Here is a 25,460-nt window from a genome sequence, read left to right as displayed (position 1 = left end):
CTTTTCTACACATTTTTTCATAAAAAGACAAAAAATACACTATTTATGTCATTCCAAACAACCCCTACCTTAATTTTCTTTTTTAAATTTATTGATAGATTATAAAAGTATATCAAATTAAAGAGTTGCAAGAAGTTAGTGGTAAAAATTTCTTTTCCTCTCTGCAAAAATTTCACATACCTTTCGAGCTTCGACCTTTTTTTTTTTTTTTCTTCTTCTTCATCTTCTCATGTTATCTCCATCTCTCTCCCCCTCTCCTGCAACTAGACCATTTTTTAACATTCAATTGATTATTAGTGGTCTCTTCGATAATCAATGTCAGGTCTCTATAATCCTAACTTCTCACCTGCAAGACCTGTTTCCCCTCAGATTAGAAGTACCCCAGATGTCGACAGGTCCGCTCTTTAATTTTATTCTGGATTTTCTTTTTCGCTCCCATCAATCCTTCCCTGTTTTTGATCGATGTGGTGGTGGGTTTCATTCAATTTTTGTTTCAATTCATGTGCAGTAATCACTACTTTACGGAGCTGTTGGGAGAGCATCAGAAGATTGCACCCTTCATGCAGGTCCTTCCGGTGTGTAGCAGACTCTTGAATCAAGGTTAGTTTCCATACTGGGCTCACCATTTCTGCGTTTTGGATCTAGGTTTTTTTTTTTTATGGCTTTTAACTGTATTACTTAGGCACACACAAGACTCTTTTTTAGATCCCACTCAAAAGGGTTTACTTTCATGAACCATGCTTGCTTTCTTGATTCTCTTATCCTGTTCTTAGGCCTTGGTCATGCTTCATGCATTCTTCTATTCATTTCTTTCCTCGGTTCCCCCCCCCCCCCCCCCCCCCCCCAAAAAAAAAAAAAAAAATTCTTCCTTCAAGGACAGGGTCAAGAAGAGCCTTGACACATTTGATTTTGATTTTTCCAAGGGGCAATTGGACTGCCCATGGCAGAGTAATCACTCAATTGTGTTTGGCACAGCATCAAGTAGTTATGGTACAATGTGGGTCACCCATATAATCTCCAAAGGCCTAGTAGTAGAGAGGTCCTTTGTTCAATTGGTCTGAAGAAGAGTTCATGGATCTAAAAGAATGCTGTAAAAATGGAAATTAATTTCTCGCCGCAACGCGAAGCACAACTGATTTTTTCAATTTTCATGGGAATGCTATTTGTTTGTATTTTCTTATATGGATATACAGACTGACCTGATAACACTTAATTGTCTTATCAAAGTGTAATTGTTTTTTTTATGTGAGCTTTGGCAACCTTTACTACAGTTTGTGAATGGATATGTATAAAACACAGCAAGGCAAGGATTTCTGAACCACTTACGATGTGTTTGGTTGGAAGATTTGGAAAGGAATTTGGAAAAGAAAAAAGAAAATGTAGGTGAAATATGAATAAAATATACTTAGATTTAGTTTCACACACTTTTTCCCTTTCCCTTTTCAAATTCCTTCCCAAATCCCCCCAACCAACCCCAACCAAACACAGCGTTAATGACCTACAAATCCTCTTTAAGTTCAGACCTGAGCTTCATAGCAATGTGGAATTTTATTTTTTTAGAATGTGAATGGAAAAGCATAATAATATCATACATTGTGTGATTATCAATCAAAATCAGTTTTTGTTTGTAAATTGTTTATTTCATGTGTGAAATGGTGCTTAAAGTTGCTTGATTTGTATCACTATAGACTATAAAACACTTTTGGGCTTCAGCATCTTTTAAAGAATGAAGCATTTGTGAACTCAAAAGCTGGTGTGGAAACTGGTAGAGCTTTATGAATAAAGATTCAGTTTGTGTAGCTGGACATAGTATTTATTGATTTGGTTGTTTTGGGTTTTGATTAATATTCTATGACCTGTATGCTAAAGGATATCTGACTAGTGCTGTGGTGAGCTTGAACCATAGAAGGATGCCCAAATCACCACCTTCAATCGGCTTATAAGTCTTTTCCAACCTTTTAGCTGTATGCTTCCAGCTTTAATCACTTGTTGGTGTTTTGATTTTTATACTGACAGTGGAGGTTAGCATCTTACATTCTATTGCTCTTTTATATTTTCAGAGATTTTACGGGTGTCAGGGATGATGCCTAATCAAGGTTTTGGTGAACTTGATAGATTGAGGCATGGAAGCCCCAGTCCCATGGCTTCTTCAAACCTTATGTCAAATGTTTCAGGGACAGGATTAGGTGGCTGGAATGGCCTTCCTCAGGAGGTAATTGGTCTCCTCAGTTTTACTTTAGCATCGTTTTCTGTTTGTCATTTCTTCTTTTATTTTAATTTTAATTTTATTTTGTTTGCGTAACTTTTTATTTTTGTTTGCCATCTACAATTTTATAGTTCTACATACCACTTATGGATGTGCAATATCTGATCATACCTACCTAGATGAAATTAGTGTGATAAGGTGAAGAACTTGTATTGTCAATGTTAATTGGTTTGTCTTTGTAATCGTACCCATAGCTGCCTGGCTTCTGAACTTAAATTGACTCATGGGACAAGGATGCTGTTTTTTTCTTTTTTTTTGGTTTTTGTTTTTGTTTGCTGTTTTGGATTTATGGTTTTAACCCCAACTCCCCCTATTGTGTATTGTGTTTTCCCTTATCTAAGTGGTATGCAACTTGTGGAATAATCGCTGACTCATTGTTGCAAGCTGTCAGGCGAAATCACATTAATGATTATAAAAAAATGCAAACCATAATTGACTTGAGATAAATTAATGTGAACTTTTATTACATTTTCTAATAGATGGTGTAAGTATGCATGTTAAACTAATGTTTTTAACTCAAATTCGAGCATAATCTAGAGTTGATAATTCCTAATCATGATGTGTTGCAATATTGCTTTTTGGTTTCTATCGCCTACTGAAGAAAATTGTTTTTTGATGGTTTTATTTGTTAAAGCCATCAGGGTAAGATTAGGACTCAATTACTGAAGATGTGTTGAGTCTGAAATAGTGTTAATGTTCATGAAATCATGAATATGCTAATTTGTTGAGATATATTTGTTACATTTAAATTAGTGTGGAAGGGGAATTGCAAAATTACTAATTGATGTATGCTACTCAATATTGGCAAGTTTGGTAGAGATTTTGTTTTATGGTATCACACAAAAGGAGGAGGATGAATGAAATGTTAAAGGACAACCCTTTGATAAGAGCCAATCTCTCTAGATCATGGGATGTGACATCATAACTTCTCAGTAGTTGCTGGTATGCAAGACAGAACAGATTGAAGTCATGCATTTGATGTTTTGTGGGTGGAAATTAGGTGGTTAGTTTGATCTTCGAGCTGATTTATGTTAAAAACTTAAAATTAATATAACCAGGATATCCTTTGCAACTGGTACGGTGTTGGAAACTGTTTTCAATTGCTAGTTCATGCCTAACATGGTACCCTTCCAATATAGACTTCAATACTAGTGGCTCAGGATCCAAGCAACCAAAGAAAAAAGGACAAAAGGACACTACCTGTTGGAGGGGAAAGACTGGATACAAGGTAGCGTCAATTGAAAAAAAAAATGGTAAACCTTCCACAGGTTGGCAGAGCAATGTGCGTTCATATTGTCCACAGGTTAATGTAATTGGATAAAAGTTGCTAGTGAAGATGGTCCCTGCAGTTACATGCGAGATGTTCACAAAAGTGGTATACTCTGAGGGATTCCCGGGTGAGGGGGTGTGAAAACCTTGGTAAAGAGAGTGCAGTCAACTTGGTAAATAGAGTGCAGGCCATACCGGCTTGAGTATGGTGGACTTCTTTGCAAGGCACCCCTGGCTAGGGGGTGCAGTTAACTCAATGAAAGAGGGTCTGGGCAATACTGGGTTGAATATGGTGGATTGACGAGCAATGAAGATCAACGCTGGTTATCTTTGGAGAACTTGTAGAAGACCGAGTAGCAGACTTAACATTCCATCCATCGCACTTGTGCGGAATGGGGTGATTGTTGGGATGGTTCGCTCATATGGACAATATACAAGAGTACCAAGTCCCACATTGCCTAATGAAGTAAGTGTCAAAGTGACTTAGGGTGAGATATGTGGACCTTTATTGTGAAACACGTTTTAAAGTCATGTGAGCCTAGCCCAAAGTTAGACAATATTGTATAATGTGGGGTTGGAACATGGCTAATGATATCGAAAGCTTTTGCTGCGAGCATAACATAGATCTGTTTATGAAATGCAATAATGCAAACAAAATTTTTGGCTTCACTGCCTTAGCTTCTCTCTCTCTCTCTCTCTCTCTCTCTCTTTTTTGTTTTTATTTTTTTTTGCGCGTGTGTGTGCAGTAGTTGTGATTGTATGTCACTATTTACCTACTTTCGTTTATACTCTAGTTGTCTACTACTAGAGTATAAAAGAAATGGAACTGGAACTGGAACAGGAACAGAAACTGGAAGAAGCCCGTCCTTCCCCCTCTCCTTCCCATCATTTCACTTGTAACCTAAACCAATAAGGTACTTTCTTTTCATTCTCTTCCCCATACACCATTTTGCTTATTCTTGTGTTCAATCGCCTCTCTCTCTCTCTCTCTCTATTATTTCTACATCTTCTCTTTTTCGCTCTACGCGCTCACTCCCACACAATCACACTTGCCATCCTAAATTTTACTCTTTGAAAAAATATATATATAATTATTTGATCTCAGATTTTCATTACTATTTTGTTTTTTTCCTTAAATTTTACCCTTTTTAATTTTTTTTTTTTTTTTTTTTATATCAGCAGCCGGAGGATTTGTTTTGGGTACCATACATCTTTTTTGATTGAAGATTGCAGCAGGAGAAAAAGATGGCGACTGCAGCTCAGCTACGCAACTTTCCTCCTATCTCCTCAAGGCACTACAACAATCACTTCATCCGAAATCATTGCCATCTTTCTGATCAATCACCGCCCTCATCCTCACTTGTATCCTTCCCTCATTCTTCGTCTCCCTCTATGCCTCCTCTCCGCACCCAAACCCCCTTCCTCCTAAAAAAATTCCATTTTTCATGCGCCGCTGGCGGCAATGGCAGTGACGGCGTTGGACGGGGAACTGGCGGCAGTGGCGGTGGCTGGGACTCAACTGAAAATTCCAATGATTCATCGCCATCGTGGGTTGGACCCATTGGGGCATTTCTGAATGGATGGAGATCTAGAGTTGCCGCAGATCCCCAATTCCCTTTCAAGGTTCTCATGGAGGAATTGGTGGGTGTAACTGCTTGTGTTATTGGGGACATGGCCTCCCACCCTAATTTCGGTCTCAATGAGCTTGACTTCGTCTTCTCCACTCTGGTTGTTGGTTGCATTCTCAATTTTGTTCTTATGTATCTCTTGGCTCCCACCATGTCTGTTTCCACCTCAACCCTCCCTTCCATTTTCGCGAATTGCCCCGCCAGCCGCATGTTTGAACCTGGACCCTACGGTCTTATCAGTCGACTTGGAACTTTTGTCTATAAAGGTGTACCCTTTTCTGCTGTGGGTTTCGCTGCCGGACTTGTTGGAACTGCCATCTCCAATGGACTGATTAAGATGAGGAAGAAGATGGATCCCAATTTTGAGACACCTAACAAGGCTCTGCCTACCATTTTGAATGCAGCCACCTGGGCAATCCACGTGGGCGTGAGCAGTAACTTGCGATACCAAATTTTGAATGGGGTGGAGTTTTTGCTAGCCAATTTGTTTCCGCTTGTATTGTTTAAGTCGTCGGTGGTGGTTCTTAGATGCTTGAACAATGTTCTTGGAGGAATGTCCTTTGTGATATTGGCAAGATTGACGGGAGCTCAAAGCGTGGGTGAAGAGAAGCAGCTGGTTACAGATGAAGCTGGATTAGCTGCAGGGAAGGAGAAGTTGATTAATGGGAGCGAGGAGGATTCTTCAAGTAATCAATCCACTTGAAAGTAATTTCATTCATCTCAATGGCTGTGCTTCACAAATGTCTACTCTTTTTTTTTGGTGTTTTTTTGTGTTTTTTTTTTTTTTTGTGGGGGGGGGGGGGTGGGTGCCAACTCTCTCTCATGTTTATCTATGAATAAACCCACATTTGGTGGTTCCCCTGGTACTGCAGAAGAAACAAACTTTCGGCATGAACATGACCATTGTGAGATTTGATGATCTAATTGCTAATGGTTGGGTTAGGCTTGTTAGGCTTGTTTTCTTGTGTTTTTATTTTATGGTTATGTGATTATCAACATTGTGGATGTTAGTTTTGGTTGTTGGTTCAAAGCTGCAAGTATCTGGTCCAATTCAAATCTTTCAAAGATTTTGGATTGTTTCTTGGTATATTTAGACACAGCAATTTTGAATATATCATCATGTTATTAAATCTTAGTTTTCAATTTATATTATGTTCCTCTCCGGGAATCTTGTAGAGAATTTTATAAACTTTGAAAAACAGAGCTGGTGCACTTTGGCTTTTGACCCTTGAGATCTTTTGCCAATTTAGCTGCCAGTAACTGGCTCTGCTCTGGTTGGATTTTGTTGCTGACAAGATTGGACATATTGAGCATATTGAAATTTAAAGATGGGCATATTGAACTACAATGTGAAGTACCCTGCCCCTTCTGGTTACGGTGGGTAGCAGACTTTGGTGGGTAGCAGACTTTGCTTGAGGACGGGAGTTGAGCTTCGAATTGGATTACCTCTAATATATCAAGTTATGCACGTCATGATTGTAATTCTCATATTTTATTTTTCAGCCGTTCTGGGGATACAAATGGGCTAGGAAATTGGGGCCTGCTCAACTTTGTTTTTCATTTTTTTAATTTTACAAATTGCACAAAAATGTTCCATATTTTTTATTATACTGCTGAAATGACACGGGCAGAGAACAGAAGATGCCTGATAAGGAGCTTTGCTGCAGTTGCACAACTTTAGGTTAAGTGAAGTTTATTAAAAAGAGAAACAATTTATCTAAACTGCATTGTTGGCGTCACCACCTTCTTGACGCTCTGAGACTGAAATTTGCAGTTTGTCATTATTTCATAACAAAAAATCTCTATCAAAATTGTCATTTCCCATTTGACCACATTGGGTTATTAATTACTATGTTCAACAAATTCCATGAGTAATTATGCTATACTAAGAAGTGGTAATTTACACTCAGCACACATGAAATTCTAGACTGAAAGTTGCAATCTACTAATGGCACCTGAGGATGAAATTCTAAACTGACAGTTGCAATCTACTGTCTGCAGCTGAGGTTATCTGCATACAAAGCGAAATTAGGTCAGCAGGTCCATTGCCAGCCAGATGAATGGTAGAGAAAGACATCAGCACTAACAAACCAAATGCCGAAATTAAATTTATACCCATTTCCCCTCTCTGCATAATAAATCTTGCCTACATAATTTGTCCTTCTATCCAGCATAGCATTTTTTTTTTCTGTACACAAAACACATGGGTGTTCCAACTACACCTTTTCAGTGACCAAGTCAAATGTGAGCTCTGATGTAAAATCATCTGACGGCCTCTGGTGCAGAGTTGCAGTAAGGAGTGTGCAAGCAAACCAACTTGGTGCATGTTAGGCACACAGTAGCGAACCCTACACCCATCATGAGACCAAAGCTTCCCTTCTTTGTATCTAACCTCACTACTCTCCTCACAATGCTCCCAAAACATGGGATTAATCCCCCACATGCAAACACCATCAAATGGTCCAAACCACTGTAATCAATTCCTGTGAGTATTGCTCCAATTGCCGATAATGGCCCCACAAACCCAATCGGTTATTTGGGAAAAAGGACCTCGTCTGAGGATGTATTTGAAGCTTTTCCCAATGGTCAGTAATGGTCACTCGAGCACTTTCAATATAAGTGAGATTCTCCGAATTAGAGGCATATTCACATCGTGGGAATTTCCTGGTACTGACTTGTTTGGGCCTCATGAGCTTCTCAGCTTCACTCTTCTGGGACTATATTCATATGGTAAGCACTCAAACCGACATCTTTTTCTAAGTTGAATTGAAGTTTTGAGAACCAATGATTCTGAAAATCATATATGTTTATGGCCTTTACAATATTCAGCATGATTTATGCTGTGTTTGATTGGGGGTTTTGAGAAGATTTGAAAAAGGAAATGGAAAAGGTAGGTGAAATGTAAATAAAATATACTTAGGTGACGTTTGGTAACACTTACGTTTTCAATTTTCTGTTTATATTTACAAAAGTTTTAAAAACTCAAATAAAAACTTGTTTGGTAAAATTTTTGATTTATAAATCAGTGGTCTCAGTTTATAAATTTGGCCAAAAAATAAAAACACAAAAAATGGGTTTCCATTTTGAGTTTTCTGTTTTTTTTTTTAACCACCCAACATTAGCCACCACCCGCCACCATTTTCCACTACCGTCTTCCGCCACCACCACCCACCACCCACCCGCCACCCCCCACCACCACTCACCACCCACCTGCCACCACCACCCGCCACCCGCCACCACCACCCATCTGCCACCACCACTCACCTGCCATCCACTCGCCACCACCACCCACCCACCCCTTGCCGCCACCACCACCACCACCCACCACCCACCTGTCATCCACCACCCACCACCCGCCACTACCATCCACCGCCCGCCACCACCACCCGCCACCTATTTGCCATCACCATTCACTACCCACCTGCCACCACCATCCACCACCTACCACCACCATCCACCACCTACCACCACCACCTACCCACCACCACCAGCCACCTGTCACCCACCCACCCGCCCCCCCCACCACCACCACCACCGCCACCACCATCACCCACCCGCCACCTACCTGCCGCCACCACTCACTCGCTACCACCTACCACCCGCCACCGTCACCCACTCACCCACCCACCACCACCACCACCCGCCACCATCCGCCACCCACTTGCCACCACCACCAACCACCCGCCGCCACCACCACCACCCACCACCACCCGCCATCCGCCACCCACTTGCCACCACCACCAACCATCCGCCGCCACCACCACCACCACTACCCATTCGCTGCCACCGTCACCCACCCAACCACCATCACCACCCACTACCCACCCGCCACCGCCTACCACCACCCGCCATCCGCCACTCACCTGCCACCACTATCCACCACCCGCCACCGCCACCACCACCACCACCACCAACTCGCCACCACCCACCACCTGCCACTGTCATCCACCCACCCACTACCAGCATCCGCCACCTACCCGCCACCACCCGCCATCCGCCACCCACCACCCACCACCACCCACCATCCGCCACCGCCATCACCACCACCACCTACTCGTTACTACCCACCACCCGCCACTGTCACCCACCCACCCGTCCGCCACCACCCACCACCACCAGGTACCCACCACCTACCGTCACCACTTTCCACCACCCGCCACCGCCACCACCACCACCACCACCCACTCGCTGCCATTCGCCACTGTCACCCACCCACCCGCCACCACCCACCACCACCAGCTACCCACCACCCATCGTCTTTCGCCGTCACTTGCCACTACTTGCCATTTTTCACTCTTTTTTATATTTTTTAAATTTTGTAAACATTTTGTCAATTACCAAACGCGTTTGTAGTTTATGTTTTTCTAAAAATAAACAAAAAATAAACAAAAACCAGTTTATAAAATTTTTGTAAATATAAACTGAAAACGTAAATGTTACCAAACACACCCTTACATTTCACCTAGTTTCACACACCTTTTCCCTTTCTCTTTCTAAATCCCTCCCCAAATCCCCAAACTAAACACAGCATTAGTGGAACTTTGTCCAGCTGCCACCCCAAATAGTTGTGTTTTATACCTTTCCTGAGTTGTTTGTACATCCAAATGCAGATGTTTACATTAATCACTACGGGAAAAAAGTAAAAAGCAATTCTAAGCAAACTTTTATTCGTATTTATATTTATTTTCCTGGGAATTGTACCCTCATATGAATTGTTATTGTTGTAGTGAATTTTGAGACTGGTGGGAAAACTATAAGCAAGGGCATTTTGATAGCCATTGTTTTAGCAGCTATTGCCTGTGCTGTCACAACCTCTACAGTAGTCACATTTTTTTGCTGCCAGAAGACATTCTAGAAACCAGCATACCATTTCAAGAAATAATTTATGTGAGTTGTTTTATATAAATATTGAAAGTTAATTCTCTTTATCAATTTTATCATGTATGAGAATTACAAAGGAGAGCCACTCCGTTATAATCTTTGCAGCCTCAAAGATGTCTACAAAAATTGATGGCGTTAAAAGCTTCACCCTTGAAGAAATGGCATTAGCAGCTGACAATTTCAATAGCTCAAGTCAAGTTGGCCAAGGAGGTTGTGGGGAGGTTTATAGAGGAATTTTATCTGATAACACAGTTGTGGCCATAAAGCGTGCAAAAGAAGGGTCTTTTTAGGGGAAAAAGGAATTCTTGACAGAGATAGAAATGTTGTCAAGGTTACATCATTGAAATCTAGTTTCATTGGTTGGCTACTGTGGTGAAGAAGGAGAACAGGTATGTTATGTTGGGAAGTTTTTCAACTGAATATGTAAGAAACAGTTCACATGTGAATCCAACGTTGAGATATGAAAGATACATTCATATCCCAATATTGGAAGTTTCTGGTAAACTGAATATCAACTGTATACAAAAGAAACATTTCACATGCGAATTCCATTCAATGTGTCTAAATGTCTATCGTGATTTTTCAAGCAAGTTTCAAACTCCTTATGCGTTTAGGCATTTTAATTTTGTTTATGTAGATGATATCCTTTCCTTGTATACTTGGTACGTTTGTGTTATGTCGAACTTACTAGTATCTTATGCACACTGCAAGACTGAAGGTGTTTATGCTTTTGTTGTCCAATCAACGGCTGGACGTGATGTAGTTCAGTGTTTGGATGTATGAGGTCAATTCCAGTGTAGAAACTTATTCATCTGATTATGTTCTTGGTGCATGTGCACAGATGCTGGTTTATGAGTTCATGCCTAGTGGCACATTGAAAGATTGGCTTTCTGGTAAGTTAGTTTTTCAAGATTTGTCATTTCTTGATTCTGCGCATGGTTAAATTTCTGTACTTTTTTTTTCCCCTTTCCCCACTGAAGGTTCAAGGTACTGTTCTGGTCTTCCAGAAGATTTTATTTTATTTTTTTTGTGTTTTAGCATTAGATTGGAATGACCATGATGTGTAGATGGAAAAGAATTTTATTGATGTCTTTGGCCAGTTTGATTTGCATCAACCTATTATTCTTCAGGAGAACCCTGTAGCTTAGTGGTTTTGGATCGAACACCATCCATTTGACCCTTGTTATGCATCTATTCTTTTCTTCTCATCATTTTCTAGAAGGTCAAGTGGCTAATAAATTTAAAAATTCAACTGAACATTAGCGAGGGCTCCACAACTATTGACAAACCGACATCAAAGCAAAGTGTTAAAAATACCCCCCAAAATAAAAACTTTATACTCTTTGCTTGTTGTTGCTAGTAGATAATTCCAGTTTTCTTTCATTGAGAAGTTTTCTATTTCATCCAATTTGCATCAACAATTTTGTGAGTTCAAATTTCATGTTTCTACATCTTTGTTGAGAAGTTCTCCCTAAGCTCTAATTGATGGTTTTTGGATTTCAACAGCTAAATCTAAGGAAACTCTGAATTTTGGTGTGAGGTTACAAATTGCGTTGGGTTCAGCCAAGGGCATCCTTTATCTCCATACTGAAGCTCATCCACCTATATTCCATCAAGATATCAAGGCCAACAATATATTGCTGGACTCCAAATTTTCTGCTAAAGTCTCTGATTTTGGACTTTCACGACTTGCATCACTTTTGGACAATGAAGCGAATGTGCCTAATCATGTATCCACAATTGTGAGGGGAACACCAGTAAGTCTAACTCTGCTAACACTCTTGAAGTTTATAAAATCAGGAAACTATATTCACATGCGTATGTATACATCTTCATGCTAACTTGCTTTGTAATTTTCTTAGGTTCTAATTAAATATCAATGTGAAAAGTGAAAGATGTAGAGTTCTTTTTTTTTTTTTTTGCCATGAAGATGTGAAAGTTATGAAAGATCATTGGTTGTTATTCTTTGCACGTTATCTTCATTCTTGTTGATGATACAAATAAGAATGTGGTAATTTGTATGATCATGTCTCCTCCTGACAGTCCATTTTAAGGTTAAATGTAATTTTAGAGTCTTTAAACTAGTTCTTAGCTGTATTCTAGTCGTAGAAGTTATTTACAGTATTTGTTTATTTATTCATTTATGAAACACCATCAGAGACAGAATAAAGGTTATATAATTGGTTGGACTTTCCTGTTTATTTGATATCTAACTTTTCTAGTACTGTCGAATGTCTCGAGGTTCAATTGTTTCTGTTCTCAAAAAACTCTCTTATGGCGGCATATATTTGCAGGGTTACCTTGATCCTAAATATCTCTTGACCTGTAAATTAACTGACAAAAGTGATGTTTATAGCCTTGGTGTTGTATTTCTGGAGATATTGACAGGAATGCAACCAATATCACACGGCAAAAACATTATCTGCGAGGTAGTTCCTCTGACTATATGTTATACTTTTTATAAGTTCTCTTCTCTCTTGTCTACTTACTGGTGTCAAGCATAGCAGGTGTATAATTGATACAACTCTGCTCTCCCTCATGAGAGTTGAAATCATTTTTTTTTCCATGATTTTTCAATTAGATGTTGTGTATAAAACAACAAAATTTATGCTGCCAGAAAGATTAGTACAATTTACTTCATGTTAAGTTGTGCTATATGAGCCTTAGTAGTAATTGTGTTTCTTGAAAACATTTCCTTACCTGCATTTGGAATTTTTGAATTCAGGTGAATTTGGCACATCGATTAGGCACAATGTTCTCTATAATAGACAGCAGAATGGTTTCTTACCCGTCTGAATGCGTGGAGAGGTTTGTAGATTTGGCACTGAGATGTTGCCAGGACAATCCAGAAGAACGGCCTTCAATGTTGGATGTGGTCAGGAAGCTAGAAAACATACTGCGAACGATGCTAGAAACTGGACTGAACACGTCAGAATCAACATCCATATTGAGAGGGAGATTTGCGCCGGACAAGTACGGTCGAGCTACAATAACGCGAGTCATGGCGGACCTTGCGAGAGCCGTTTGCTCGGTGCATAGCGGTTCCCCATCTCGTCATGCCGGGCTGAGCTACGTTTGTCGACTGGAGCGTGGAATCATGCATAAACCAGACCGAGCTGTGATTCGGCTAGGCGTTCGGTCGGATCCGCAATGGTGCGTTTGGACCAGGCAAAGCATGACCCGGAATGAATTTAGACCGGGGCGAAGGCCAGCGCGCCTCACGGCCAGTTAGTCCGGAAGGATTGACTTTTTATAAGTCGGCCGTATTGATTATGGCTGTGTTTCCTTCCAAGGGATAGGTCGGTCGTGACAGCCCGGTAGAGTGTGCCACCTAGACTAATGGTGTGACGGAGGGGAAATCCGCTCCTGGCACGCGTCAATACCGTTTGGCAGTTCCACACATACTGTTTGGAGGTTTTGGCCTTTACATACGTAAGGTAGTGAGGGGCGAGCACTGCTACCTGTCCAGGGAAGGACAGTAGAGATAGTGTGCGCACAACCCCTGAGGCTGTATGGCCAGCCTAGAAAAAGGAGAAGTGGGGAACGTTGGAGGTAAGCAATTTATGCGATCTGAACAATTCTCTCTCTCTCTAGAAAGTGCTCTCTTCTTCTTTAAGTAGTCTGACTTGATCGTCGGAGGGTCTATCTGGCAGCACACCACCGGACAGCTCACCATTTCTTTGTCTTTAGGCTAGGCGTCGTTACGTAAAGCTTGAGTTCAAGGAGTACGGAAAGCTAAGGATATTTCGCCCCCGTACAATTGGCGTTGTCTGTGGGAAGAACTTTGACACACAAACTTTGCCTTTCAAGATTTTTTGACCGTTTCCATGGCTAACAGTGATGAAACTCCACTGTCCGTCGTCGATGGTGTCACGCCAGAATCTGTTCGATGGAGAGAAGGCCCCCTGCTATTCCAGCTATGGCGGGCCTGGAAACCTCTTCGAGAGGTGCGCGAGACAAACGTGAAAGGAGTACTAATCGCTTGAGGAGTCCAGAGGGCCGTCGATGGCGGGGGGAGTAGCATGCACAGCGCCTGGAGCACAAACTCAAAGACCAGGACGCCCTCATTCGCAAGATGGCGGCTGAAATAGAGGTGTTGAAACGCCAGATCAAGGGGAAAGGGTGTTGCTGGAGAGGGCAGCCTCAGTGAGCGCACCCCGTCTCCTCGTTCTGGTAGTCGCCGCCAAGAAAGGATGCACACTCTCTCTATCACTAGAAGCTATGGGGTCGGGGACTCCGACCCACAGGTAGGCAAATCTCACACTCGCGACAGCACCTACTGTCCCTTACACCCATCATCGACATCGCGATACTCTTTTTCTGCCCGTTCGGGAGGCCTGAGGGATGTGTTGGAGGAGAGGGCTCGCCGTAGGGAGACTCAGAGATTACCGGCATTGCAGAGGCTAAGTTCCTAAATTCGTTGTAGTGAGGAAGTGGCAATGCCAGCACCCAGAGTGGTGACCCCAGCGCTCGTGGACAACGAGCTAGTGAGACTTACAGCTACGTCGTTGTCTCCAGAAATCGAGAGCACCACTCTCTGTCGGATTCCACCAGCCTAAGTTCACATTGTACGACGGCAAGACGGATCCGTACATGCATGTGAGTCATTATCGGCAAGTAATGGAAGGACACCGGCGCAATGACACCTTGATGTGCCTCATGTTCCAAACAAGCTTGGGAGAACTGGGCTTGAAATGGTTCGAAAGGCTTCTGGAGGGGAGTGTCGAAGGATGGCAGCAACTAGCGGAGGCTTTTGTCACCAGATTCAAAACCAACACTCGAACGCCAAAGGAGGTCGATCATCTCTTGGGCGTTAAGATGGAGTCTGGAGGTTCGCTGAAGGCATACAATGCGAAGTACTGGGAAAGTTACAATGAGATCCTCGACTGCCCTACCAATCTGGCGATTACTCAATACAAGCGTGGTCTCCCAGTCGAACATAGGCTGCGAGACTCGCTTACAATGCACCAGCTTACAACCATGGAGTCCTTAATGCAACGGATCAATGAACATATCCGTATGGAGGATGATGCCGCTTCTGCAATCGAGAAGGCTAATCTGGTCGCGGCGGACAGAAGAATGGCGAGGAAGGTTCACTCGGTGGGGCAGGAGGACAACTGCCCAAACGACCGGTCAAAAGATCAACGTCATGGCTCGAACTGCGATGATAGAAACAAAGGTCGCAGAAACGACCGAGCTAACGCTCCCCGTAACGAAGAGGAAGATGCCAAGAGAAAATTGAAAGCGCGGACCGGTATCACCACGGTCTTTAAAATCCCTATTTACCGCATCCCGAGTGAAATCCGAGGTGAACCTTTCGTTTATTGGCCGACCAAGTTGGGGAGTGCACAGAGAGGCTTCAACTCAAGATATCGCTGCACCTTCCACGAGGAACGGGGGCACCAAACGGAGGATTACTTGCCGCTCAAACAACATTTGGAGGAGCTGGTAGCGGCAGGACATCTGGACCAATACATAAATGGGGGTATGAAAGCCGCTCCACTGGGACAAACCGAGCCAAACGGCCTAGCCGCCCTGGACGCAGTGCTGCAAGGCGTAATTAATGTCATCCATGGCATCATTGAATCGGCACGGGTCTGCGAGCTGAGAGGAATGATCAAGAAAGCCAAGCACATGAGGGAGGTACTCTCCGTTCAGCCCGCTGTGAAGAAAGGAAAGACCGAAGAAAAAGATATCCTTACCTTTTCAAGTAAGGACTTGGAGAGAATTCAAGTGCCCCACAATGACGCCCTAGTAATGACTCTTCGCGTCAAAGACTTCGACATCAAAAGAATTTTGATTGACTAGGGGAGTTCAGTCGAAATCATGTATTATGACGCGTTCAAGCAAATGAAGTTGGAGGACAAGGACTTAGCCCCTATAACGTCTCATTTGGTAGGCTTCAACTCTCAACCAGAATGGCCGATTGGAAAGATCATATTGCCGGTCAAAGCGGGTTCGGTCACGAAGCAAGTAGAATTCTGGGTGCTTAAGGTCCCATCCACCTACAACTTAATATTGGGCAGGGGTTGGTTGCACGCCATGCAAGCTGTAGCGTCGACCTACCATCAAATTTTGCGCTTCCCGGCGCCGACCGGGCAGGTTGAAGAGGTTTGGGGAGACTAGGTAATGGCAAAACAGTGCTTCATTACGGTGAATGACAGCCGAGCCGCCAAAGGGTTCGTTCAAATGATAGAGGGCCCGAAGGGAAAGGAAGTCTTGGAAGGCGTAGGAAGAAAGGCCGAGGAGAAATCGGTTGAAGATTTTGTGGAGGTACATATTGATGAGAACAATCCAACTAAGTTCTTTCTTTTGGGATCATCTTTGTCCAGCGCTGAGCGACTCGAATATGTCAACTTCTTGGTTTCCAACATAGAAACTTTTGCATGGACGCCTTACGACATGCCTGGCGTCGACCCTAGCTTCATCTGCCATCAATTGAATGTCTTTCCGAATGCACGGCCGGTCATCCAGTGGACATGATGCTCGGCCCTGCACCATGCCGAGATAGTGGCGGAGGAAGTCAAGAACTTGTTGGAAGTAGGGGCAATAAAAGAAGTGCAATATCCTCGGTGGATCTCTAACACGGTCGTGGTGCCGAAGAAAAACGATAAATGGCGGGTGTGCGTTGATTATAAGACGGTTAATCGCGCGTGTCCAAAGGATAGCTTTCCCCTTCTAAGAATCGACCAGCTGGTAGATTTAACCGCTGGCCATCAGAGGTTTAGCTTCCTGGATGCATATCGTGGCTACCACCAGATTGCCATGTATGAACCGGACTGAGAGATCACTTCATTCAGCACTCCAAGAGGTCTGCATTGTTACAAAGTCATGCCGTTCGGAATGAAAAATGCCGGGGCAACTTTTTAGATGATGGTAACCAAGATGTTCGCCCCTTTTCTAGGCCGCACCATGGAAGCTTACATCGATGATATGGTGGTAAAGAGCAAGGAAAAGTCTCAACACCTCGCCGACCTAGCAGAGATGTTCGCTACACTTAAACAGCACAAGCTGCGTTTGAATGCCTCCAAGTGCGCCTTCAGAGTTGGCACCGGGAAGTTTCTGGATTTTTTGGTCACAAACCGAGGAATTGAAGCCGACCTTTCTCAAATTAAGGCGATACAAGAGCTGGAGCACCCAAACTCCACAAAGGACGTGCAACATCTTGCCGGGATGGCAGTCGTGCTGAATAGATTTATAAGCCGGTCTTCAGATCGTTGCAGGCTATTCTTCAAAACATTGAAGGCCAAGTTCTTTTGGGATGACGAATGTGACCGTGCCTTGGCGGATCTAAAAGTATACCTTTCCTCAGCCCCTATCCTCGTCACACCAAAACCGGGCGAGGAACTGTGTCTCTACTTGGCAGTCTCTCAACATGCGGTGAGCGCCGTCCTAGTCCGTGCTGAAGGAACCTAGCACCTTCCCATCTTCTACGTAAGCAAGACCTTGCTCCCGGCTAAATCAAGATATCTGCCTCTGGAAAAATTGGCCTTGGCCCTGGCCCTGATGATGGCTTCCAGAAAACTGGCACACTATTTTCATGCCTATACAATAGTCGTGCTAACTGAGTTTCCACTTAAGGTGCTCTTTGAAAAGGCGGACTTTATTGGGAGGATTTTGAAATGGGCCGTAAAATTGGGGCAATACGACATCAAGTTCCAACCACGTACCGCAATCAAGGCTCAAGCTCTGGCAGACTTTGTGGCGGAGTTTGCCCCTGGAATGCATCCGATTTGCTCGGTTGATTTGGCTAGCGCGGATTTGGCGCGGCCAATGGTTCAGGCAATAAGGACAAGTGGTGGATCACAACTAGGAGAAGGGCAAATGAAAGCCGAAGTGGAGAAGTCGAATAACTCATCAAAAGACAAGCCCGACCAAGACATGGAAGGAGACCAGAATGAACCGACCGGCACCTTGGAGTTGAGAAGCTCCCAAAACCCATCAGACTGCTGGAAGTTGTTTATTGGCGAGATGTGGAAGCTATTCGTCGATGGGGCATCCAACAGACATGGCGCTGGGCTAAGTATTGTGCTGACTTCCCCGGACGGGCTAGTTATCGAGCAAGCAATTACGCTCGGCTTCCCGGCATCCAATAATGAGGCGGAATATGAGGCCCTCCTCACCGGATTGAGAAGTGCATTAAGAATGAAAGCGTCAACCCTTATGTTATTTAGCGATTCCAAACTGGTGGTCAATCAGGTCTCTGGGGAGTATGAAGCCAGGGATAGAAGAATGACCAAGTATCAGGCGCTGGTATGCGCAAAAATCAAAAAGTTCACTGCGATAAGAGTAGAACAAATCAACCGCGAAGAAAACAACACAGCTGACAAACTGGCCGTCCTTGCATCCATGCAAACAACTTTCCCCAATCCTTTGATGATAGAATTCCTACCTCGGCCTAGCATTGAGGAACCAGAAGTGTCCGAAGTACTCTGCGCCGACTTAGGACCATCTTGGATGGACCTTATCATCGCCTTCCTAAAAGATAGAATTCTACCGGAAGAAAAGAAGGCGGCCAACAAAATCCGGGCTAAGTCAGAACGGTTTTGGCTCTTTCCATCTGGAGCCTTATACAAGATGTCTTTCACCGGGCTGTTTCTGAAGTGCGTCCACCCCGACAAGATGGAAGCTTTCCTCTATGAGATTCATGAAGATATTTACGGGAGTCATATTGGGGGAAGATTTTTGGCTTACTGAGCAATTTTCCAAGGTTATTGGTGGCTCTGCGTGCAGGCGGACGCGCAGAAATACGTTCGTAGGTGTGAAAAATGTCAAAAATTTGCTCACCAAATCCACCAGCCGGCCAGAGAATTGCTCCCCCTTATAAGTCCTTGGCCGTTCGTGCTTTGGGGGTTGGATATTGTGGGACCACTCCCAACAGCTCCGGGTAACTGCAAGTTTTTCATCGCTGCTACCGACTACTTCACTAAGTGGATCAAGGCCGAGCCATTGACAACCATAAAGGAAAAAGATGTGAAGAAGTTCGTTTGGCAAAATGTCATCACTTGCTTCGGTATATCGAAGGCCCTCATCTCGGATAATGGCACTTAGTTCGATGGGAAACTCTTTCGCGGATTTTGCGAGGAGTTAAAGATCGAGTTCTACAACTCAACACCGGCCTACCTTCAGTCAAATGGTCAAGCAAAAGCCTCAAACAAGACCATCCTAGATGGGCTGAAGAAGCGGCTAGAGAAAGCCAAAGGGAAGTAGGCTGAAGAACTCCCCAATGTGCTCTAGGCATACCGCACTACGCTGAGACGTTCAACCGGGGAAACACCATTCGCCCTGGCCTACGGCATGGAAGTCGTCATCCCACTGGAAATCGGCATGCCAACCATTCGGTCTGAAAGTTTCCAGCCAGACTTGAACAATGAAGCAGTGGCCTTGGAACTTGACCTAGCTGAAGAAAGAAGGGAACAGGCTCTGATCCACATAGCAACCTATCAGCAAGAACTCTCCAGAAAATACAACAAGGTTGTGCATCCAAAGCTATTCAAGATCGGGGACTAGGTCTTGAGAAAGGTGATGGGCAACACAGTAGTCCCTAGCGAAGGCAAACTTGGTGCAAATTGGGAAGGGCCGTATAAAGTGACTGGCCTAATAGGCAAAGGGGCATACCACCTGGAAGACTTAGATGATAAAGCTATCCCCAGACCATGGAATGCAACTAATCTTAAGATTTTTTACTTTTGAAATGCAATCGTTTTTGTTCCTTAGCCTTTTGAACCTTTAGCCTTTTGGCATTTGACGTAAATCGCTGACATGTAATGACAGATAGCGCTACTTTTTTCTTATATTGTGTGTTTCTGTACAAAGACATCATAAAGGACATTGGCCCACTATGGATACCAGGGGCAAGGAGACCAACTTGCACTGGGCTGAGCTGGTTTTTCCTCGCCGGAGTGGAGACAGGCCGTGCAAACAGTTGGTGTTTTGCCCAACTCGTAAGGGCCGAGCTGATTTTTGCTTGCCTGAAGCGAACAGTTGGTGTTTTGCCCAACTTGTAAGGGCCGAGCTGATTTTTGCTTGCCCAAAATGAAATATTGGCGTTTTGCACAACTTATAAAAGCCGAGCTGATTTTGCTTGGCCAGGTGACATGTTGGCGTTTTGGTTAACATATAAGGGCCGAGTTGATTTTGCTCGCCCCTGTAAAATGTTTGCGTTTTGTCAAACTTGCTATGGGCCGAGCTGTCTTTGCCCGCCCGAGTAAAATGTTGGTGTTTTGTCCAATCTCCTTATAGGTCGAGTTGATTTTGCTTGACCGGCCGAACTGATGTAAGGGCCGAGCTGATTTTGCTCGCCCGAGCTGGAAGTTGTATTCGATAAACATTTTAAATCAAAGAATATTTATACGTTATAACCGAGACAATAACGACCGCACAGGAACAAGTACGTGGCGGGCGAAAAGATCAAATCTTCATTGATGGAGCAAGTTGTATTACAAAAGTGGGGCCAAGCCTAGTTACATTCAAAAAAAAAAAAAAAAAAAGGAACTGAAGATCAATCTAAGTCAACAAGAGCATCTCGCTCGGCCACTCTCACCTCGGCTTCGTTTGTCGCAGCATCAACCACCGCGACAACCTCCTGTTCGGCTTCTTGATCCTCGGCCCCCTTGGAGACTTCAAAAGGATTTTGCTCGGCTGGTTGCACGGTGGTTGCTTCTTCTTTAGCTGCCTTCTTCGCCTCTTCAATAAGCCTTTTTTGCTCGGCGCTTGCATAAGCCTGCATATAGGCCGGAATGAAGGCAGCGGGCGGGTTTTGGAACACTTCGGCGTCTTAACCAAGGCCAAGTCTTTCCACAGCGGCTTTCTAACCGCACTGGAAAAAGATGTCCTTGGTCGCTTGAACTTGCCGCTCATAAGTCCTTTTACCTTTCGCGTACCCATGGTCTTCAGCGTCCTCGACCTTCTTATCCACTTTGGCCTTATGGGCGTCGTGAAGTTTGCGCAGCTCGGAGATGTAGCGAGCCTTGGTCATCTGGAGGGCCCTCTGCTTCTCCTCATCAGCCCGGGCCAACCATTCTGATAGTTGGTCGCGCTTGGCCACTAATGCTTCCTGCGCGGCCTTAAATTTTTCCAGCTCGGCCGTCTTGGCCTTGTTGTCAGTAATGGCCTCCCGTAGACTCTTCCTCACGGCTATCATTTGCTCGTGGGTGAGATAGTTCTTCTGCGCGGCCTGCAAACACATGAAGATTATCAGAATGGAAAAGACCGAGCAGCGACTTGACAACCAATGAGAATGCCAACTTACCAACACTATGGACTTCGCGGCCGAGCGGAGCACCTTCAGGTCAGACAGCTCTTTATGCTTCTTCATGTCGGCGGGAAGGATTAGCCCCTTGGTCATATTGAAGCCGAGAGAGTAATCCTTGTCCGCGTAGACTGAGTCCGCAGCAGAGACAGCCTGACCTTTGTATGTGAACTCGGGCGACCAGACCGGGGAGGGACTAGATCGTGCGGATGGCCTGGTAAGCGATTGCTCGGTCTGGTCCCCTAAGTCGGTAGAAGCGTGCTCGGTTGAATCCTCATCCGCTCGGTGCTGTTCGGTCTGATCTTTTCTCGGTCTCTTCTTCGACCGGCCAGCAGCTTGTTCGCTGGCAAGAGCTAACACAGCTTCCTCTTCTTGCACGACCGACATGGAAGAAGTCCCTCAAGACGCCGCCGGTGGCTGGGAGTCGCTTGCTTCACCGGTGATCATTGACTTGATTGCTCGGATTTTCGTCATTTCTTGCTTGGCTGTCAGAGGAACAAGTTTGATCGGTGGAAGGCTTGGATCTGGTTCTGGAGAGGGCGCACGTAGAAAGTCGGCCACCCTACTCTTGTGCGACGCCATGTAGCGGTAGCTCAGTTTGAAGCCGAGCAACTTTGGTGATTCTCGCTCCTTGACCGGAAGGCGCAACAAAACCCTTATAGCTTCCTGGTTAGCGCGGGAATAATCCTCTGCCAAGAGCTTATAATCTGCAAAAAGAAGACAAGTGTTAGATCGACAATAAGAAGACCAATGCAGAGAGAAAATAAGATGATTCGCCGAGATGCTCACCGGCACTCCCAAAATCTTTCCTAATGTACCAGCCCGGTATGGGTGCCTCGGTGTCCTCATAACGACTGGACACCCACAGGAAGTCGTCATCGTTTGATTCTTTATCCGGATTACCCTCGATGAGTTTTGCTCGGCCTTTTTTGACCTTCAAATACCAGCAAAGCCCACCTTTATTTTTGCTAAGACTGTGTTGGTGAAATATCTCGGCGAGGCCGAGATTTAGACCGAGTATTCTATTTAGCTCAGCCATACCGTTTATTATCTTGTACGTATTGTTGGAGACTTGGGTCGGGCATAGCCTAGTCTGCCTTAAAAACTCGCAGATAAGCGGTTGGACCAGGAAACGCAGGCCTCCTTCTACAATGGACACCACCGTGAAGGGGCATTTGTCCAGCTCGCCTCAGGGAGTGTCTCTTTTCTTGGCGAGCTCCAGGTGGACATCATCTGGAATGTTGTACTCTCTACGGAACTCGGCAAGGGCCCCGGGAGGACTCACCATGAACCGGTACTTCCCCATCTATCCCGGTTTTATTTAGTGGGGTGACTTAGGTCGTATCTCGGTGAAAATTTGGTCAGTGTTTGCTTGGACGTTGAGCTTCAACGGTGATAGCATCGAACGGGCTTGGTTGGTCCTAGTTTGTTCTGCATTATTAACAAGTAAGTCCAAGGATTAGTGCGGCATAAATTGCACGGCTCCAATAGGGAAGTGTCTAGCTCGGTTTAGAATCCTAGGGTGTTTGATCGGTTTACTTCTCTTATCTCGACTTCACTATCTGGCCGACGTGGCCTTCCTGGATCGATTCTGGCCCCTAGTTGCAGCTCGGTCTCATCCTCAAAACAAGACCGCAAACAAGTTTTTGCTTGGCTAACTCCTATTTATAGATCAAAAGGTTCAATTTTGCTCAGTCTCGCTCGGGTTTCAGGCTGTTTATCTTAAATTTGAAATTTATGCATTGAAACTTGGGGAAACAAGGGGCATGGGAGCCCCATCTACTTCTCAAATTCCAGTTTTCCCTAGGGTGTACCAGTGTTATCCCAAAGTAGGGGCACTGGTAAGATTCTAACAATCCAGTCAAAAGTTTGGAAAACAGACACGAAGAACACTGACATAAAAATATGAGGGAGGAGTAGAGAGACTTATCGACATCGGGTGCCAAGAAGAGATCAGTCAACCATGAACTTGATTGCAGCTTCTAGAGGAACAGAAATGGACGAAAATGAGGCGTGGAGCGGTAATGGTAGAAACTTGGAGGCTAGGGTTGGCTTGAGAGAGAAGATGAACAGTAGGGGGCATATGTGACCCCTTGCGTGCATATATGAAAGAGGGGGGAAGCCAAAGGGCGGCGACCGTTTGAATTTTGCGCGTGAGGGAGACAGTTGTGGGGTTGCACGGGTCCAATGATATGAAGCCACGTGGCATCGAAGAGATGGCTCTGTCAGTATGGCTGTACGATTGATGACAAGACTACTGGCCCAATTTAGAAGACCGACCAAATATGATAGCTCGGTAGTGGCGGTAATCCCAATCACGCTCAGCTCCGATGGGATTAAGGGGCAATTGAGAGGGAGATTTGCGCCGGACAAGTACGGTCGAGCTACAATAACGCGAGTTATGACGGACCTTGCGAGAGCCGTTTGCTCGGTGCAAAGCGGTTCCCCGTCCCGTCACGCTGGGTCGAGCTACATTTGTTGACCGGAGCGTGGAATCATGCGTAAGCCAGACCGAGCTGTGATTCGGCTAGGCGTTCGGTTGGATCCGCAATGGTGCGTCTGGATTAGGCAAAGCATGGCCCGGAATGAATTTAGACTGGGGCGAAGGCCGGCGCGCCTCACGGCCAGTCAGTCCGGAAGGATCGACTTCTTATAGCTCGGCCGTATTAATTGTGACTGCGTTTCCTCCCAAGGGATAGGTCAGTCGTGACAGCCCGGTAGAGTATGCCATCTGGACCAATGGTGTGACGGAGGGAAAATCCGTTCCTGGCACGCGTCAATACCATTTGGCAGTTCCACACATATTGTTTGAAGGTTTTGGCCTTTACACGCGTAAGGTAGTGAGGGGCGAGCATTGCTACCTGTCCAGGGAAGGACAACAGAGGTAGTGCGCGCACAACCCCTGAAGCTGCATAGCCAGCCTAGAAAAAGGAGAAGTGGGGAACGTTGGAGGTAAGCAATTCATGCGATCTGAACAATTCTCTCTCTCTAGAAAGTGCTCTCTTCTTCTTCAAGTAGTATGACTTGATCGTCAGAGGGTCTATCCGGCAGCACACCACCGGACAGCTCACCATTTCTTTGTCTTCAAGTTAGGCGTCGTTACGTGAAGCTTGAGTTTAAGGAGTACAGAAAGCTAAGGATATTTCGCCCCTGTACACATATTTTGGTGAATCAACTCCATCGTCTTCGTTGCCCTTTGTAAGCAGGGGTCTATATGTATGGTCAAATGATCTTATCAGTGGTGTCATGCCCACCATCACACCTCGCTGAATTGCCTGGAAAATTTAAAAAGAAGTAAAGGAATTATCGAAATCTGTATTTTGGGAGTGAAAACCGCATTCTATCATTGTTATTTTGCTGTTTAAATTGTGAGCGGAAGAAAATTTGATGTACACTATTTGTTTAGGCTTTCAAAATGTAATACAAGTTTGTTTTTGTAGAAGCTTATCTTTACGTTCCTTTTTGTCACACAACTCATACGGCAGTGAACAAAGGCGCAAGGTTTTTTTAATGTAGTTTTCAAAATTTGTTTGACGAAAATAAACACAAAATAGATAATTCTAAATTTTCAATAATTAGTTACCTTTCAAAAAAAGATAAAATCATGTTAAAATTATGAATTATTTTTTTATTTTTTTCATTTTATTTGGCAATTACATTAAAAGTCAGCTTTTAATTTTTTGATTTTTTTTAAGTTACATCACTTCTCTATTTTTTTACATGTTTTTTATAAAAAAAAAGTTAAAAATTAACTTTTAACATACTTTTTCAAAATAGGCCAATTAAACTTCATTAGCTTGAAACATTATTTATTTATTTATTTATTTTTTTCAAAAAACAAAGTTTAAAAGCACGTTAAACTTTTCCCATAACAAAAAAAAAAAAAAAATTCAGTAATTGTGTGTGTTTGGTAACGTTTACGTTTTCAGTTTATATTTACAAAAATTTTATAAATTGGTTTTTGTTTATTTTTAGAAAAACATAAACTACAAACGCGTTTGGTAATTGACAAAATATTTAAAAATTTTAAAAAATATAAAAAAGAGTGAAAAGTGGTAAATGGTGGTAAGTGGCGGCGGAAGACGGTGGTGGAAAGTGGTGACGGTGGGTGGTGGATAGCTGATGGTGATGGGTGGGTGGGTGACGGTAGCGAGTGGTGGGTGGT

The 25,460-nt window shown here is 44.0% G+C and overlaps 4 protein-coding genes across 10 annotated transcripts; all 4 read left to right on the top strand.

Annotated features, from left to right (window-relative positions):
• Positions 1-129: 129 nt before the first annotated feature.
• LOC145822820 (KH domain-containing protein At2g38610-like) lies at positions 130-7,691 on the top strand. 7 transcript variants are annotated; one of them, XM_082921085.1, is made up of 5 exons: positions 130-395; positions 509-600; positions 2,061-2,212; positions 4,330-4,449; positions 4,718-6,403. In XM_082921085.1, the coding sequence occupies exon 5, from the start codon at positions 4,781-4,783 to the stop codon at positions 5,864-5,866; it is 1,086 nt and encodes a 361-aa protein (XP_082777211.1). In that variant the 5' UTR covers positions 130-395; positions 509-600; positions 2,061-2,212; positions 4,330-4,449; positions 4,718-4,780; the 3' UTR covers positions 5,867-6,403. The 7 variants fall into 7 exon arrangements, with proteins under 7 accessions (XP_082777211.1, XP_082777213.1, XP_082777215.1 ...); XM_082921086.1 differs by lacking the exon at positions 4,330-4,449 and adding an exon at positions 1,870-1,964 and having other exon boundaries at positions 138-395; positions 4,715-7,155; XM_082921087.1 differs by lacking the exons at positions 4,330-4,449; positions 4,718-6,403 and adding an exon at positions 7,165-7,691.
• Positions 7,674-14,030, top strand: LOC145821891 (putative LRR receptor-like serine/threonine-protein kinase At1g06840). Its single transcript, XM_082918469.1, has 10 exons — positions 7,674-7,893; positions 9,891-9,982; positions 10,122-10,265; positions 10,396-10,561; positions 10,682-10,803; positions 10,886-10,937; positions 11,551-11,801; positions 12,339-12,473; positions 12,770-13,017; positions 13,883-14,030. Exons 1-10 carry the CDS (start codon positions 7,674-7,676, stop codon positions 14,028-14,030), a joined length of 1,578 nt encoding a protein of 525 aa, XP_082774595.1.
• LOC145822819 (uncharacterized) lies at positions 10,150-24,733 on the top strand. Its single transcript, XM_082921082.1, has 5 exons — positions 10,150-10,433; positions 10,886-10,937; positions 11,551-11,801; positions 12,339-12,473; positions 12,770-24,733. The coding sequence occupies exon 5, from the start codon at positions 14,638-14,640 to the stop codon at positions 15,850-15,852; it is 1,215 nt and encodes a 404-aa protein (XP_082777208.1). The 5' UTR covers positions 10,150-10,433; positions 10,886-10,937; positions 11,551-11,801; positions 12,339-12,473; positions 12,770-14,637; the 3' UTR covers positions 15,853-24,733.
• LOC145821890 (uncharacterized) lies at positions 17,554-18,741 on the top strand. The gene has a single exon (XM_082918468.1). It carries the CDS (start codon positions 17,554-17,556, stop codon positions 18,739-18,741), a length of 1,188 nt encoding a protein of 395 aa, XP_082774594.1.
• Positions 24,734-25,460: the final 727 nt, after the last annotated feature.

This window comes from Camellia sinensis, chromosome 3 (genome assembly GCF_055761805.1).
Source record: "Camellia sinensis isolate YWXY chromosome 3, ASM5576180v1, whole genome shotgun sequence".
Classification (NCBI taxonomy): domain Eukaryota; kingdom Viridiplantae; phylum Streptophyta; class Magnoliopsida; order Ericales; family Theaceae; genus Camellia; species Camellia sinensis.
Note: the sequence above shows the minus strand (reverse complement) of the source record. Positions and strands in the feature narration are given on the sequence as shown.

What these genes read in the sequence shown, in the direction of transcription:
- LOC145822819 (XM_082921082.1), top strand. Translation starts at nt 14,638, where the DNA reads ATGCATGTGAGTCATTATCGGCAAGTAATGGAAGGACACCGGCGCAAT.
- LOC145821890 (XM_082918468.1), top strand. Translation starts at nt 17,554, where the DNA reads ATGGCTTCCAGAAAACTGGCACACTATTTTCATGCCTATACAATAGTC.
- LOC145821891 (XM_082918469.1), top strand. Translation starts at nt 7,674, where the DNA reads ATGGCCCCACAAACCCAATCGGTTATTTGGGAAAAAGGACCTCGTCTG. An exon ending in TGGTAAACTGAATATCAACT is followed by an intron (nt 10,562 to 10,681) that starts GTATACAAAAGA and finishes TTGTTTATGTAG; the next exon opens with ATGATATCCTTTCCTTGTAT. An exon ending in AATCAACGGCTGGACGTGAT is followed by an intron (nt 10,804 to 10,885) that starts GTAGTTCAGTGT and finishes GCATGTGCACAG; the next exon opens with ATGCTGGTTTATGAGTTCAT.
- LOC145822820 (XM_082921086.1), top strand. Translation starts at nt 4,781, where the DNA reads ATGGCGACTGCAGCTCAGCTACGCAACTTTCCTCCTATCTCCTCAAGG.